Source organism: Lepisma saccharinum, chromosome 1 (genome assembly GCF_977018435.1).
Source record: "Lepisma saccharinum chromosome 1, izLepSacc3.1, whole genome shotgun sequence".
Classification (NCBI taxonomy): domain Eukaryota; kingdom Metazoa; phylum Arthropoda; class Insecta; order Zygentoma; family Lepismatidae; genus Lepisma; species Lepisma saccharinum.
Window position 1 is genome coordinate 159,621,510 of NC_139229.1, and position 14,416 is coordinate 159,635,925.

The 14,416-nt window shown below is 41.2% G+C and overlaps 1 protein-coding gene across 1 annotated transcript in view; it reads left to right on the top strand.

The window, feature by feature from the left end:
- Positions 1 to 14,416, top strand: part of Invadolysin (leishmanolysin-like peptidase, invadolysin) — a 241,179-nt gene that overhangs the window by 161,961 nt on the left and 64,802 nt on the right. The window contains exon 2 of the mRNA XM_083141170.1: positions 7,171 to 7,271. Coding sequence (XP_082997296.1) covers positions 7,171 to 7,271 — 101 coding nt within the window. The remainder of the gene's footprint in view (positions 1 to 7,170; positions 7,272 to 14,416) is intronic.

A 14,416-nucleotide genomic window follows, 5' to 3' on the forward strand; every position in this document is an offset into this window, starting at 1 on the left:
AGGAGCATACGTTAAAAGTAGGATGTATTTTCTTTGATATCTGCTAAGGATATGCAACTATACTCAACCTGCCTTGTTTTCTTGAAGTTATGGTCATAAATTATTCCTACTCTCTCCCTGTTATCTTTATTTCTTCTCCAATGTATGTGTTCTCATATTTTTTCTGATTTGTTTCCCCTTTTGCATTTTCTGTTCATATTTTTTCGCTATTTCTGCCCCTTTTGGTTATCATTAATTATTCTTACTTTGTATCAGTCTGTCTCTCTCACTGGCTGTATACATTCGTTTCTTGCTTACTATCGCTCGGGGGTGTAAGGGGCAGTCGAAAGTCAACCTCACTCACCACGGTAACTGCAGGCCAATGAGGTCCTAGCGTCTGTATATCTACAGTATACACCTGCAGTGTGTTGTTCTGTGTTTTGTCCTTGTATGTGCTGTGCTCCCCGTTGCAGTCTTCTTCAGAGACACGTGTGTATGTTAGCTCTGGTAAGGGGCTTGGCCTCGTATGATGTGATGAGTGCAAATAGCTAAGTGCTGATGCACCCAAAAGTTTTATTTCAATTATTTACTAGCTACCTCTCCCTCTCTCTTCCTCTACTTCTTTTGATATTTTTCTTGTTCTCAATTCTGTATCCGTTTGTTTTTCCTTCTATTTATTTCCACTTTTCTTTTTCTTTTTTCTGTCTCACTTCCATCCCCTCCCCTTCTCTCTTTCACACACACACACACACACACACACACACACAACTTTATATATATATTGACATCTACATTTTCACCTTTTGTCTACAGTATCTGCAGACATCATTGAAACACGATGTATAGTGTGTATTCGATACTGATTATATTGACTAAATTCGTAAATCTGTAGACGAATATTGGACATTTCACACGTCTTTCTATCCAACTTTCGAAGGTAATTTAACTGTTTCTTGCTTTGGGGTCGAGTTGAAAGTTTCCTAAAATTGTGTAGTTTCTTTTCGAAACGGACAAAGACTTTATGGTACCGTGTAAATTAATCACGACCTCTATGTTTAATAATGCTATGACGTGACGTAGAAACTGGTGATTAGAGTAATGACGTTACATTGCCTAGTTTGAATTTCCGTGGCTCTTTTCATGCGCCGCCAGAGGGGTCACCTTCGAAACTCACCCTGCACGAGCTCAGATCACGCCTAGCCCCTCATATCGTCCCATCTTTCCCTCCGTGGGATCTCCACCTGCTTATTACGCCTAAAGTTATCACCCTCAAGACGTCCTACTGCTTCTACAAGTGTGAGAAATGGGGGGCTAGCACTGTTGCCAACTTCGACTTTTTAAGGATATGTTTGCCAACGCTCCTGGATTGGCCAAGGACATAATTTACATTGATACATTATTTTCGCAACCAGTAAAAAACAACCAATCAGAGATCAAGATAACCGCATCACCATTAATAATAATTAATTCGTATACATTTCGATAGTCAGTGTAGTGTTCAGGTGATAGTTTTCGAGATAACTTAATCTTTTGAGCATAACTTAAACCTTTGAGCAAGACTTACTCTCCGCTAAACCATAAAAACTAGGCAAGCCCAAACACCCGTTGGGTGAGAATAAGAGAAGGGGATAATTAAATCATTTCCTTCTCCTCGCAAAATAGACTGGATAGTTCAAGGAACTAACCTACCTTACGTTTGAAGTTGAATTTTGAGTCCACTTTATGCACGGTTAGGCTAATCGGGACTGGACCTACAGTTTAAAGTGGGACCCCAACTACTATGCGCCTGCGCCAGGTATCGAACCCTGAACCCCTTGATTAAAAGGCAACGACGTTACCACTATGCCATTGAGGAGGTCCATAACCAGGATGGATAAAAATCATGATTTTTATTTTAAGTCATTTTTGGTGATTTTTTTTATTTAAATCGATTTTTTTAAAAAAAAAACACTTAAAATTACTGGTATGGTTTTTGGCACCATAGATATAGATATGTTTTTTAATAGCCTTTTTCTAGTAAACGACTCTGTAAAATATTTGAACAGTTTGATTAAAGCAAATAAAAAAATTATATGTAAAATATCATTTTTCTGTTTCTGATACTATATGAACATACTCTGGAAATGTTTGTTGAATGTGTTAATGAACCTAGAATACATAATTCAAGTAACTTGTTTTCCAGTGAAAATAAAACATTCTGGGTGTACACTATAATTGTAACTTAAAATATTTTTATAGTCTTTGCAGCTGAATCTTGGCAATTTTTTAAATGATAGTTTGCAATATATTAGTTGCCATGTTTATTTACAGTTTAATGATATTGACATTATTTATAGTTTAACATGAATAGTATTGTGTATATTTTTTCTACAAAAAATATTTGCTATTTTTGCCTATAAAAATTATGGAGTTTTAAATCAAAAGGATTTAAGAGTCTTTACAGTTTACATATTACATTTCTTTTCGCATGAGCTTCACCCCATCAGCACATATATTTTGTTTCCTTTCTTAGAGCCTAATAAACACCATTAAATAATTATTAGATTAATGTACTTTCACCAAAAGTGATTTATATCTACAGAATCTATATGTACATTATTCTATAAATTATTTATTTAAAATGATTTAAATCGCGATTTAAATTAACCTGATTTAAATCAATCCACCTTGCCCGTAACCGACCCTACGAGGCTTTTTAAACATATTTGGAACTTATAAAAACTTTTGTAATACAAACTTTTGTAACGACAAAATATCGACTTAAGTTAATGAAATAATTAATTAGGTTGACGACATTGCAGTTGAAAGGAAAAATTCGGCCAATTTTGTCCTTAACATGAGCGATTGCAGCGTTGGTTTCTCGCGACAGCTATGTATCAAGGGTGTAAATATCGGAGTGGCATTTTGTGGTACCATCTATTGCAGGATAGCGGAAGTTCCTTTGTGAGGAACTGCATCGTTTTCCTTCGTGGCATATTTTCGCTGTCATTTTAAATATTCCATGACAGTAAGGCAAGCGACTATGGCTGATGTCCGATATGGACCCATAAAACGCTTGTAAAATTTCAGCGCTCATGGCAAATTGCATCGTAACCGGTAATTAAGGTATGCATATTTTTGGGTGGGACACACACGCGCGCCTCCTCGTTCGGTCGGCTCGGGGACGAGTAATGAAACACACAGGCACGCACACAATGCTCATCATGCTTCCTCGTTCTGCTGGTTCTCCGGCGAGTAATGAATGTATGATGTCGTTAGCAGAACTCGCTACTTATTCATGCCTCTGAGAGCCAAAAGAAAGTAGACCGGGATATTTTAGGCATGCATACTTGATCACAGCGCAGAAAAAATTAATGTTTTATTCAGTGGAATTCGGTGATGCCGAGAAACGAGAGGGGGTATGATCTTTTGTTACGTACAAGCTTTGTTAGGTGCCTTGTGCTTAGCTTGTCACTCCATTTTCGTGAGGCAGAGATTATGAAAATTTAGTGCATAATTAACACGTGGCAAGCTGTAACTCGCAATCTAGCCCGGTCATAATTCAGCCTTTTTCATTTGTTGTCATTTAAGCATAGATTATGTTGCACTTCTGTATTGTTACTTATACCCTGTCCCAGCTAACTGTAGAGCAGGGCCGCGCATATCGGCAGAGGAGGAGGAGGAAAATCGAGTGGTGAAAGCGCAGCGTTGCCAACCGTACGGTCCTGACCGTACATGTACGGACGTACGGTCGAGACCTTAGTCCGTACGCTAAATGCACGGCTTGTCAAAATTTTCTCTTGCAGTTCTATCCCTAATATTTCACTAAGAAATTCTTAAACCAATCGTACGGACCTGGCGACAAAAATACGGTCCGTTTGCCATGTGCATTCGGTATTATCCTTTCCAAAAGTTTGCAACGCTGCATAGCGAAGGAGGAAATCGGGAAAACTCCCGTCGCCCATTACACATCCCGTTTCTCGCACTGTTCATTGGTGGAGCCGTCTCGCGTCACTACTTGCGCAGAGACTTGTTCTCGTTCGCCTGGTCTACAGTTAGCTGGTACGGAGTTTAGTTACCATGGTTGTTGTTTTTATACCAGCTTAAAGCGATACCCACTGCTCTAGATATTAAGTATTTATAAGTTTAATATGCTGGCTTACAACTAACATATATACAAATAAAATGGTCGCCTTGTTGCCATCTTGCGCTAAGTGTGCAAGGCAGAATTCCTTATGTAGAGAGGAAGTGAACACGATCCAAGATAGAGAAGAGGGAAAGTTAGCAAAATATATAAGAAAAGAAAAAGGGGAAACAGTTATAAATAAAAGAAAGGGGAAAATAAGTTCCCAATAAACTTGAAAAAATTCAGATCTTATCTTGCTCTCAATCTTGTCCGCGTTATTGTCCTCATTAGAATTGGAAACATGGAAGGGACACGTGGTGATCACACGCCTCATCAAAGTAATGAGGAAGGTAAGGTCCGAGTTTCTTTAAGTTTGTCTGGAACTATAGACAGTTTCTATGTATTAAACCAAGGGTTAAGATACCCTCCCTGGTTACGCCCGTGTTTACTTTACGATTCACTTAAAGTTTCGAACATGACGAGTCTCTCACAGTGAGTTTCTGTTTTGCAGAGATCTGTCTCGTTCTTGACCTACTGTCGAAGTGTCTGGTATCCTTCATGTCACGATTTTAAAGCAATGGTCTCCATACCATCTCCTCTGCCACCGTGTTCCATTATGTTCGTACTTTCATCAACTTCAGTTACTCAACTATCTCCATCGATGCATGAAGCAATTAAGAGGAAAAGCTAATTTTGTTGACAAAGTACAAAATTTCATCAAAACTCGTGGACGATTTCATACGTTACACTCGATTGTGATGAGTAGGGCTCCGAAGTTGAGGAAATATCCTTTTTTTTCTAGTGTCCGAAGACGAGGCCCAACATAATATATGTTCGTTTTGGGTCATTGTAGGCCACAAAAAGGTGGGTTTTATTTGTTCTTTTTTGCCTTTTTCGGCGTTTTTTGGCTTATTGCTCCTTTTATAGCCTTTTTTTTTAGGTCTTAACGGATTTTTTTTGCAACTTCACCTTCTTTCGACTACGTTTTTACTGCCCATTCTCAATTCGAATCATCAGATCATCACCATCACCTCTAAAACATCGTTTCTGTAGTAAATAAATAAATATATTTGAACCATCCCTGAAACGAGAGAAAAACATTTTTGGACGACTGAAGCAGGTACGGTACAAGGTCCTTTAACAGTCTGGAAGGTCGCGCTGTAAGTGGACAATTTCTCTTGTTTTGAAGCTTTTAGCACGATGTATACGACCAGATACATTAAATATGTAATTAAAACTGAAGTTATTAATTAATTTGGATCACATTTATACGTCCTTTTTTTTCCTTTTTAAGGTCCTTCTTTTTTAATATTTATAGGTCTTTTTTTTTTGGCAATTTATAGGTTTTCAACTTCCGAGCCCTAGTGATGAGTGATGACACGACCATACGCGTAAGCCTCTGAAAACATTGTTTTTAGCGAGCAACTCTCTAAGGACGAACACCAAGGTCACAAACAGCACGTCTTTTTAGTTTTGTGTGCGTAAACCGTCTCTGGCGAGGTTCGCAACCGTGCAATTACGCATTATCTGGGCAAAAAACTCAACCGAGAGGAGCTGAGATACCTCAAGGTCTCGGTGTCATCCTCCACCCTCAAGCGTTGCCCTGGCTGACCTGCCGAACGCCAATAAAGCTGATCTCGCGAACAAGGCTGGTTCGAATTTTTACCTGTCCCGAGGAGAAATTGCTTTCAGAACAGCGTTGCTCATTTTACAAGTGAAACTTTATTTCTCTTTCTTGCTGCATGTCAGCTTTCTTACATTGTACCTGTGCATCGGAACGGAAACACCTGCTTGCTCTTGCAAGAAATGGTTTTTGGACATCTGTCGAGAGTCCACTGTCTGGGTTGGTACTGTAACGTATTCCATCTAACCTCTTCAAAATGATTCACAAGGACAGTAGGCTCCCATAAGTTGCTACCACAGTTGGTGTAACATAACACCCAATCAAATGATGAAAGCCTTCGTACTTGGTGTTGATCGACTGACAATCAGTGGTGCCGGTCCCCGTGGTGGAATGGTTAGCACAGTTGTCCGTTTAACTTTACAGTTATGCTTTATGTTACCTTACTTCCACAGGTAGCACCTGGGTTGCATTCCTGGAATGGATAGTCTCAAGTGGATTTTCGCCTGTCAGTATCTCCGTATCGTGTCTGGAGTTCAACCAACTTTTCGTCAATGGTTGCCTGGGATGATCTGAGGTGAGGTTGGATTAGAACGTGATGCTGAACACTTACTTCACTTTGTCTGAGATCCAGAATGTACGAAGCCTTATCAGCAATAGTAACGCATGTTTGATTTAAACAAAAGTTTCGTAACTTTTCAAACTAGTGCACTTTCGCCAACAAGGCGAAACTCGAGTATCATCCCGATTTCGTGAGACCGTTCTTGCTCTCGTCTCGATTTTAGTGGTGATCTCAGTATGTCTCCTCTAAGTCTATCTTTTCTTTCTAAAATCCTCAATACACTTCGTTACTACCAATAATTAGGACAAGCACGTTCAAGTTGTAAACAAGAGGTACAGCTGCAGTTTTGGTAACCATGAAAAAGAATACTATTGTTTCGAGCGGCGAAGATACACCTCGTACCCACTTCAGGTCTCGCCCTGACTACATGGTACAGTTACGGACGCTTCAGAGTTGTAATAATCCCACTGAATTGGAATGTGATCATTACAACCCAGAAGTGTCCATGACTGTACAACCAGTGCTTGAAGTGGATCGTTGGATCCGTGGACTAGATGGGGATGCTTGTATGGTTTAACACAGTGACAAGGAAGCGGGGGGAGATGCTTGCTCAAATTATACTAGCAGAGGGGGATGGCGTCCTCCTCCACCCACTTCGAGCATTTGGGATAACTCTTATCGTGATTCGCATTCTCTCGTGACACAAAAACGCTATAAACCATCCCCCATGAAAGGTTATCGTGAAATACCGCCCAAAGAATGTATTGTCCAATACTGCTGCTGACCTTTCGGTGATAACCGGGTGTAATATTTTTGCTGTGTTGCAAGAGCAGACACATCTCTCTCTCTCCCTCTCTCGGATAATCTTGTTACAGAATAACACGATTCTCTTTTGTTTTACAGGTGATTCACGACGTTCACATCGAGCCCGCCCATTTAGTGAGGAAAAGAAGTATTGATCACCCGCTTCGGATATTGCTCTACTATGACGAGAGCGTCTATAGGTAAGCAATCCCTTTCCTTTTCCTTGAATCGCCTTGCTTCCGCAATTGGGTCAGGAAAAGGTCGCATCATTGCTTGATCCTTTCTTGACCAAGTACAGTGCAATCATCTTTCCTTTGTCTGTGACCGTGCTATTGTGATTGCTCTCTTGGTTTCGCTGAAGAAAACTGCAAGGTACAGTCGTGAGATTGAGTAGAACATACTGCCATACTGTTAAGGCAGTTTTGGAGAGCAAAGATGTTTGTGATTTTTGCGTACCATCAATGTACGCGTATGGATAATAATATAATGACTATAGAGTATCATGGCGTTAACTATCAGAGAAGGCATTAAAGAACGTATTATTTGTTGGTGCTGAAAATTGAAATGTGAATTCTGCGCATGTTTGTAAAATTCACTTCGAAACACATCGTCCAAGCGTGTCTTCCATCACTTTGGCTGATGATCGTTGCATTGACGGTTGCAAAGTTAGGATGGACATTCGAATCCAAATTAGGTGAGATTCGAATGCTGCATTCGATATCTCAGTTACGAACCTTGAATTCAGTTTTCCAGTTACGAACCTTGGATCCGATATATCAGTTACGAACCTTTGATCCTTTATCTCAAATACGAACCTTGGATCCGGCGTCTCCGTTACGAACCTTGGATCCGACGTCTCCGTTACGAACCTTGGATCCGACGTCTCCGTTACGAACCTTGGATCCGACGTCTCCGTTACGATCCTTGGATCCGGCGTCTCCGTTACGATCCTTGGATCCGGCGTCTCCGTTACGATCCTTGGATCCGGCGTCTCCGTTACGATCCTTGGATCCGGCGTCTCCGTTACGATCCTTGGATCCGGCGTCTCCGTTACGATCCTTGGATCCGGCGTCTCCGTTACGATCCTTGGATCCGGCGTCTCCGTTACGATCCTTGGATCCGGCGTCTCCGTTACGAACCTTGGATCCGGCGTCTCCGTTACGAACCTTGGATCCGGCGTCTCCGTAGGGGAGGGGGAATAGGGGTAGCATCCCACGATAATCCAGAAAAATGTATCACTTACCTGCATGATGATGATGTAAAATGTATTGTGCCCCCTACTAATAATTCGAATGCAACAACGTGTATGCAAAGGGAGACTAAGTTTTGCAAGTTACTCTCATGATGTCGCTTCTAATTACTGAAAATGAAGCTGACGCGGAATGTGAGTGGGAATGTGAAATCTCGTCGCCCAGTTCTTTGACAAAACAAAACTGTGCATTTTCTTAAATTGTATGTTGTATCAGATTGAGTAATTTAGTGTTGATAATCAAAATTAAGTCTTGTTTTGCGAGCGCAGACTGAGGAATATGACACCATGATATCACACTAAGAAGAGTCATCCAAACCTGTCAAAACTGTATACAGGGTAAAGCTCCGCTGGGCATGGGACTAAAATATAGGACATGTCCGGAAAATAGAGGACGTCTAGTAACCCTAGCTAAATAGAACATCTTTGTTCAAACCTAGCTACAAGGCTGGGAAATTGGGATTGGGAATACAAAAGCTTCCCACTCTACATCGCCCAGAAAGGTAGAGAATGGCCATGAAGCACGACATGCAATCAAGTGTAGTCCTGATGCATCGGTGGAAGTGAAAGTGTTATATCATTGAGCATTCCTTTCGAATAACGAAGGTTAATCTCCACAAGAACACACTTGCACACTTTCCGGACGAATCTGCCTTCAATTCTCACGCTTGTCAGATGCGGAAGTGAAGGAAGAATATTAAAGACTGTCGTGGGTTGCGTCCATTGAAGGCACCGAATCTGCGTTCCAAAGGAGCAGACGAAAGGCAGCTTTCATGTCACGAAGTTTGTTCATGCGATAACCATCACTTCCGGAATGATAGCCATCTACCGAGAGTCAACGGGGCCTTCCAGAACGAAACTTAAGGGGCCACACAGCTATCAGATGTATTATGTAGAAGTACCTACGCCAGCTCTCTGGTACATACCTGCTTCCTATATCTTTTTGACAGCCCTCGACAAAAAATATTCTCCATCCACTGTAAGAAGGAAGTTAATGTAAACAAAACCACGTGAATTCTGAGATATAGTCCTTTTCCTATTTGATGGTTCCGGTCTTATCATGTCCATAAGTATGAGGTTGTAGCTGCACAGTTTATAACATTGATTGATTGAGTTGTTGTTTTAAGTTCACTTTATGCTCAGTAAGGCTAATCGGGACTGGACCTACAGTTTAAAGTGGGATCCGAACCACTATGTGCCTCCACCGGGTATCGAACCCGGAACCCCTTGATTACAAGGCAACAACGCTACCACTGCGCCATCGGGGAGGCCCAAGTAGGACTCCAGAGGGCTCTACCAATGAACGCGTGAGAGGGGAAGTGAGTCCATAAAGGGGAAAACACGGATGCAGCGACCAGCTGTTTACCCACTCGCTTCCTCCCCTTCTCTGCCGTTATGAGCGGCGTTGCTTCCAAGACTCCTGAGACAAAGTACATCATCCTCTTTTTCCTCTTTCTTCGCTCTTGTTTCTTTCTTCCTCTCCTTTTGTTTTTCTATCTACTTATTTCTTCATATCCACTGTTTATCTTTCTTCCTTCCTCGATTTCTCTACCTTTTCTTCCTTTCTTGTTTCTATCTCTTCCTTTCAATCTTCTCTTCTCCCCCTCCTCTCTCTGTCTGTCTGCTGCCTGTCTTCGATGCGTTTCTTGCTCTACTATAACTCATCCTGAAAATTTCTCAATGTAGGTAATTTATTTGGGCTAGAACTCACATACTGGCAAAGTTCCTGTCTCAGTAGCATATTAGCCGTATATAGCAGAGGACTCCAAACTCGCCGAGCCACTGAGCTACCTCCGACATTTGAAAATACATAACGAGCCACCAAATATGGATTGATTTGTTTACGATTCTTTGTTGGTTTATAAAAACTTGTATAATCATATTTACAGCACTAAGACGCCGGCTGCCTCGGGTTCGAATCCAGGTATGAGCATGTGTTTTCCTTGCGAGTGTCCCTTCATCAGTTTCATCGTATCACTCATCTTCATCGTCGCCAAAAGTGGAAGAAAGGCGACGTTAAATAACAAAAATCACATGAAATTATTATTCTTAATTTCTCTGCAACATTCAGAGGCTGTCGTTTTTTATAGAGTTCAAGACATGAAAATACTTTTCTCACAAACACAATAACATTTTAAAACTTACCCCTAATTATTATCATTTCTTACCTCTTATGTTATTGAAGAGGATGGCACTCATTTTCGTCCACGATATTTGTTAGGTTTGGTGAATAGCGTGTCACGTATATTGGAACGAGTTGTCCAGATGTCCATCTACCGGCAATAGTAGATCTTTCTGACAATGTTTCACTCAAATATTACCGCTCTTATCTACAGTCTATTCTAGCTAGACCCCTCACAAGCTACTGGAGATGACTCCACGAGCTACCAGTAGCTCGCGATCGACGGCTTGGCGATCCCTGATGTATAGTCTTGGATGAGAAAAAACATTCCTACACGTCAATTACATGTTTTATCCAATAAGCACGTAGTTTGCAGAAGAAGAAAATAATATCAAAACTAGCTAGTTTTTAGCAATATAAACGAACGGCAAAATAAAGTATAAAGAGTAAAATTCTTACAAAACACTTGACAACTAACAAGTGGATGTTGTCAGTATGCCTTCAACTCGGTGGAAATCATTTCTACAACTTGTTCCTTATTGGGTCACCAATCATTGGAAGATGGGTGGGTGAACCAAAGTTGCTTCTGGTGAAGCCTTGAGTTATTACAGGAGGTGACCAGTTATAGAAAGTGAAATGTTATTATAACAGCTCTTCTGATAGCCTTTCTGAAAGCTCATGAAGAATCTTCTAATATCAAGGGCAATGCACTTTCGTTTGCATTTTTTTTTAAACCACTGCATTTGATCAGCTGGTTCGTTTTACGTGTTATTGCCGAGCGACTCTCTCCCGGTGAAAATAACACTGTTCGGCAAAATTAAACTTTTTGTCGCTCCCATGAACTAAATTAGGTGATTCTTATAGATTTCGAGCTCCCGAGTTCGAATCCGCAACCCGTTTTTCTCCAAGACGTACCAGTTTTGAGGGAGGGGGTGGGGGCGGGTTTCAATTACCACGAAAAGGTGCTATTCTCCCCCCATATAAAATTGCATGCTATCATCAGAATTTCAATATAAAACAAGCAGATACAACTACATAAAGAGTAAAAGTTCAACATTTGCATGTCAATTGGTGTTCCTGCTCCTCTTGTAATTTGTACAGGGTGTCTCGCGTGTCGCATTCCAACAGAAGTCGGCCAACATATTCACACTCCATTTCCCACTGTAGCGCCTCTCCATGGTAGCTATTTATTGATGAAACCTTTCACCGTGTTCGTCGGAGACCTCACCCAAGCTGTACTGTTGAGGGAAGAAGTCCAAGTGACAATGCAGGAAATGTAACTTGAGGGACATATTACATCCCATGGTACGAAATGAAGTAATTAACCTGCCCACAATGTCTTTGTAATTAGGTGACTTATGATTCCCGAGAAAATTACTGCACACGTCTCGAAAGGCCTCCCTAGCCTCCTCACGTTCCACATCACTCAGCTTAGAAAGAAATGTAGGATCCTTCAAAACGTCTCTGATTTGAGACCCTGTATAAACACCTTTTTTCACCTTGGCCTCGCTAAGTCTTGAACAGTTTTCTGATATGAGTAAATGCTTCACCATCCCGCTTCAGGGCCTTGACAAATACCTTCATTAGACCTAATTTTATATGGAGAGGTGGTAAGAATACTTTCTCCGGATCCACAAGAGGTTCATTAGCCACATTCATCTCTCCTGGGACCATTTGGTTCCTTGGTGGCCATTTTGTGATGGTATACTGCCCTTTGGCTCGGCTGTCCCAATGACACAAGAAACAGCAGTGTTTGGTGTAACCTCCTTGTAAACCGGTGAGGATGGCAATAACCTTAAGGTCAGCACATACACACCACTTAAACTGTTCGTAATTTAATTTCTGTAGTAGGTTCCGCATGTTCTCGTATGTTTCTTTCATATGCACAGCATGAGCAACAGGGTAGGCAGGATATTGATTGCAATTGTGTAGTAACTCTGCCTTCAGACTAGTCCGCGACGAATCTACGAACAGTCTATATTCTTCAGTGATGTAGTCAAATTTCAGTTGTTCCATAAGCAACGGAATGTCACTGCAATACACCAAATCACCATCCTTTGTAAAATTAGGGACTAGGCTCACCTATCTTTTTCTGTACATCGATATATTCACATCTCGGTCAAGTAAATTCCATTGTTGAAGTCGTGATGCAAGCAACAGGGCCTTGGTCTTCGGAAGGTTTAAGTCTCTGATCAGATCATTCAGTTCTTCCTGACTTATCACATGTGGTTCCTTAGTGTCAGACACTGGGGCGTAATTGGGATCTGAATGCGTACTCGAAGATTGAGCAACATCCTGACAAGTCGCAGGTTCTTCGTCGGATGAAACACTGCTCAGTGTGTATGAGTCTGGTGGTACGGGTACAGGCAGAACAACATCTTGTGAGACAGGTCTCCTCGCGGAATCCAAGTCAGGATACTGTATTTTATGCTTCGTGCCTTTTCAGAAACCTGTAATATTGGTCAGGCAGAAGTAACAGTCTGCAACATGATCCCGGGGCTCGCGCCAAACCATTGGTACGGCGAATGGTATCGATTTATGTGTACCTTTTAACCATCCTTTTAGAGTACGCGCACACGAGTTACAACTTTGTTTGGGAGCCCAATCGCGATCCTGGTCGCCGACTTTACACCCAAAGTACAGGTGGTACGCTGTCTTTAGGAACGGTGACAATGCCCTACTTTGCCCCTTGAAGACCACTTCCCCACATATGTAGCAGAATGAATCTACCGAGTTTTTGCAAGTTCGTGGCATGTTGGTTTAACACAAATGTCAATATTTCACGCAGAAATATTTTTCCTTAACGATATAAACAGACACAGAGTAACACGACTCTCTTACACCACGATCACCTCGGAAGTAAAATATCTGCTTCATGGGACAACGAGGTGGATGTCTTGGCACCTTTTTCCAGCCACATCCTGTTTGTCGTCTAGACAAGGGGGTGCCAACGAATGACCACAAGTTGATTACGAATCCTTTTACCTTGAAGGAAGCCGAGGTGACAGTGTAGGAAGAGTGTAACGAAAATAAAACGTTGAACTCCAATGTACACAAATAAGCCTGTCACACATAGTTAAAAACTGTAAGATACCATTCATTTTAGAGCCAGTCACTTATGGCTCATGGGACATCGTGAAAATATTTCTTCCAACAGTAATGTTAAAATGCAATTTTATTCACATTTTTGTTTTGACATTTATCTGGAATTCTCAAAACAATGTGTGTTGTGGCAGAATTCACTATTTTTTTTGGAGTGGGTGGGGTGTATTTGGAATTTTTTTTCTATTTCGGGGGGGTGTTGTGGGGGCAGGGGAAGGAATGTTCCTAGGATATAGTAACAATTCTTGGATTGAGGTAAAAATACACAATTATGCATTCCAAGCATAAAAAATACAATTTCATTAAAAAAAATACAATTTTTCGGTAAATTTTTATGGAAAATGCCCCCTAAAAAAAACCTTACGTGCTGGAACTTTTTCAATGCGATATTCGTAATCAGCGACTCGAAATCTATAAGGTACACCCTTTCATCCTCGGAGGATTTTCATGCCGATCAGTGTAATCGACTTTGTTCACGAGTACGCTACAGTCGTATGCAGTTATTTTGTAAGGTTTCGCATCAGCGGATGAAACAAGTAGCAGCGTAACGTACCACGAAACCAGAACTTCCAGATTCGAGATATACAGGGTTACATATTACAAATGGTCTTTCCGATTTCACACACGTGAAAATCACGTTTAATGAAATTCAGATACAAAAAAAGGTTATATCAATGTAAAGAGTAACTCATAAAGTTGTATTTTATTCAATACCTCACAAGTGTTCAATGTGAGCCCCTTCGGTAACTCGACACACATCTGGCCTGTAGTCGAGTTCCTGCCAAACACGCTGTAGCATATCACGATCGATTTCTGCAATGGAATCTGTGATGCGTGCTTGCAGATCATGCATGGTGTGTGGAAATGGTGGC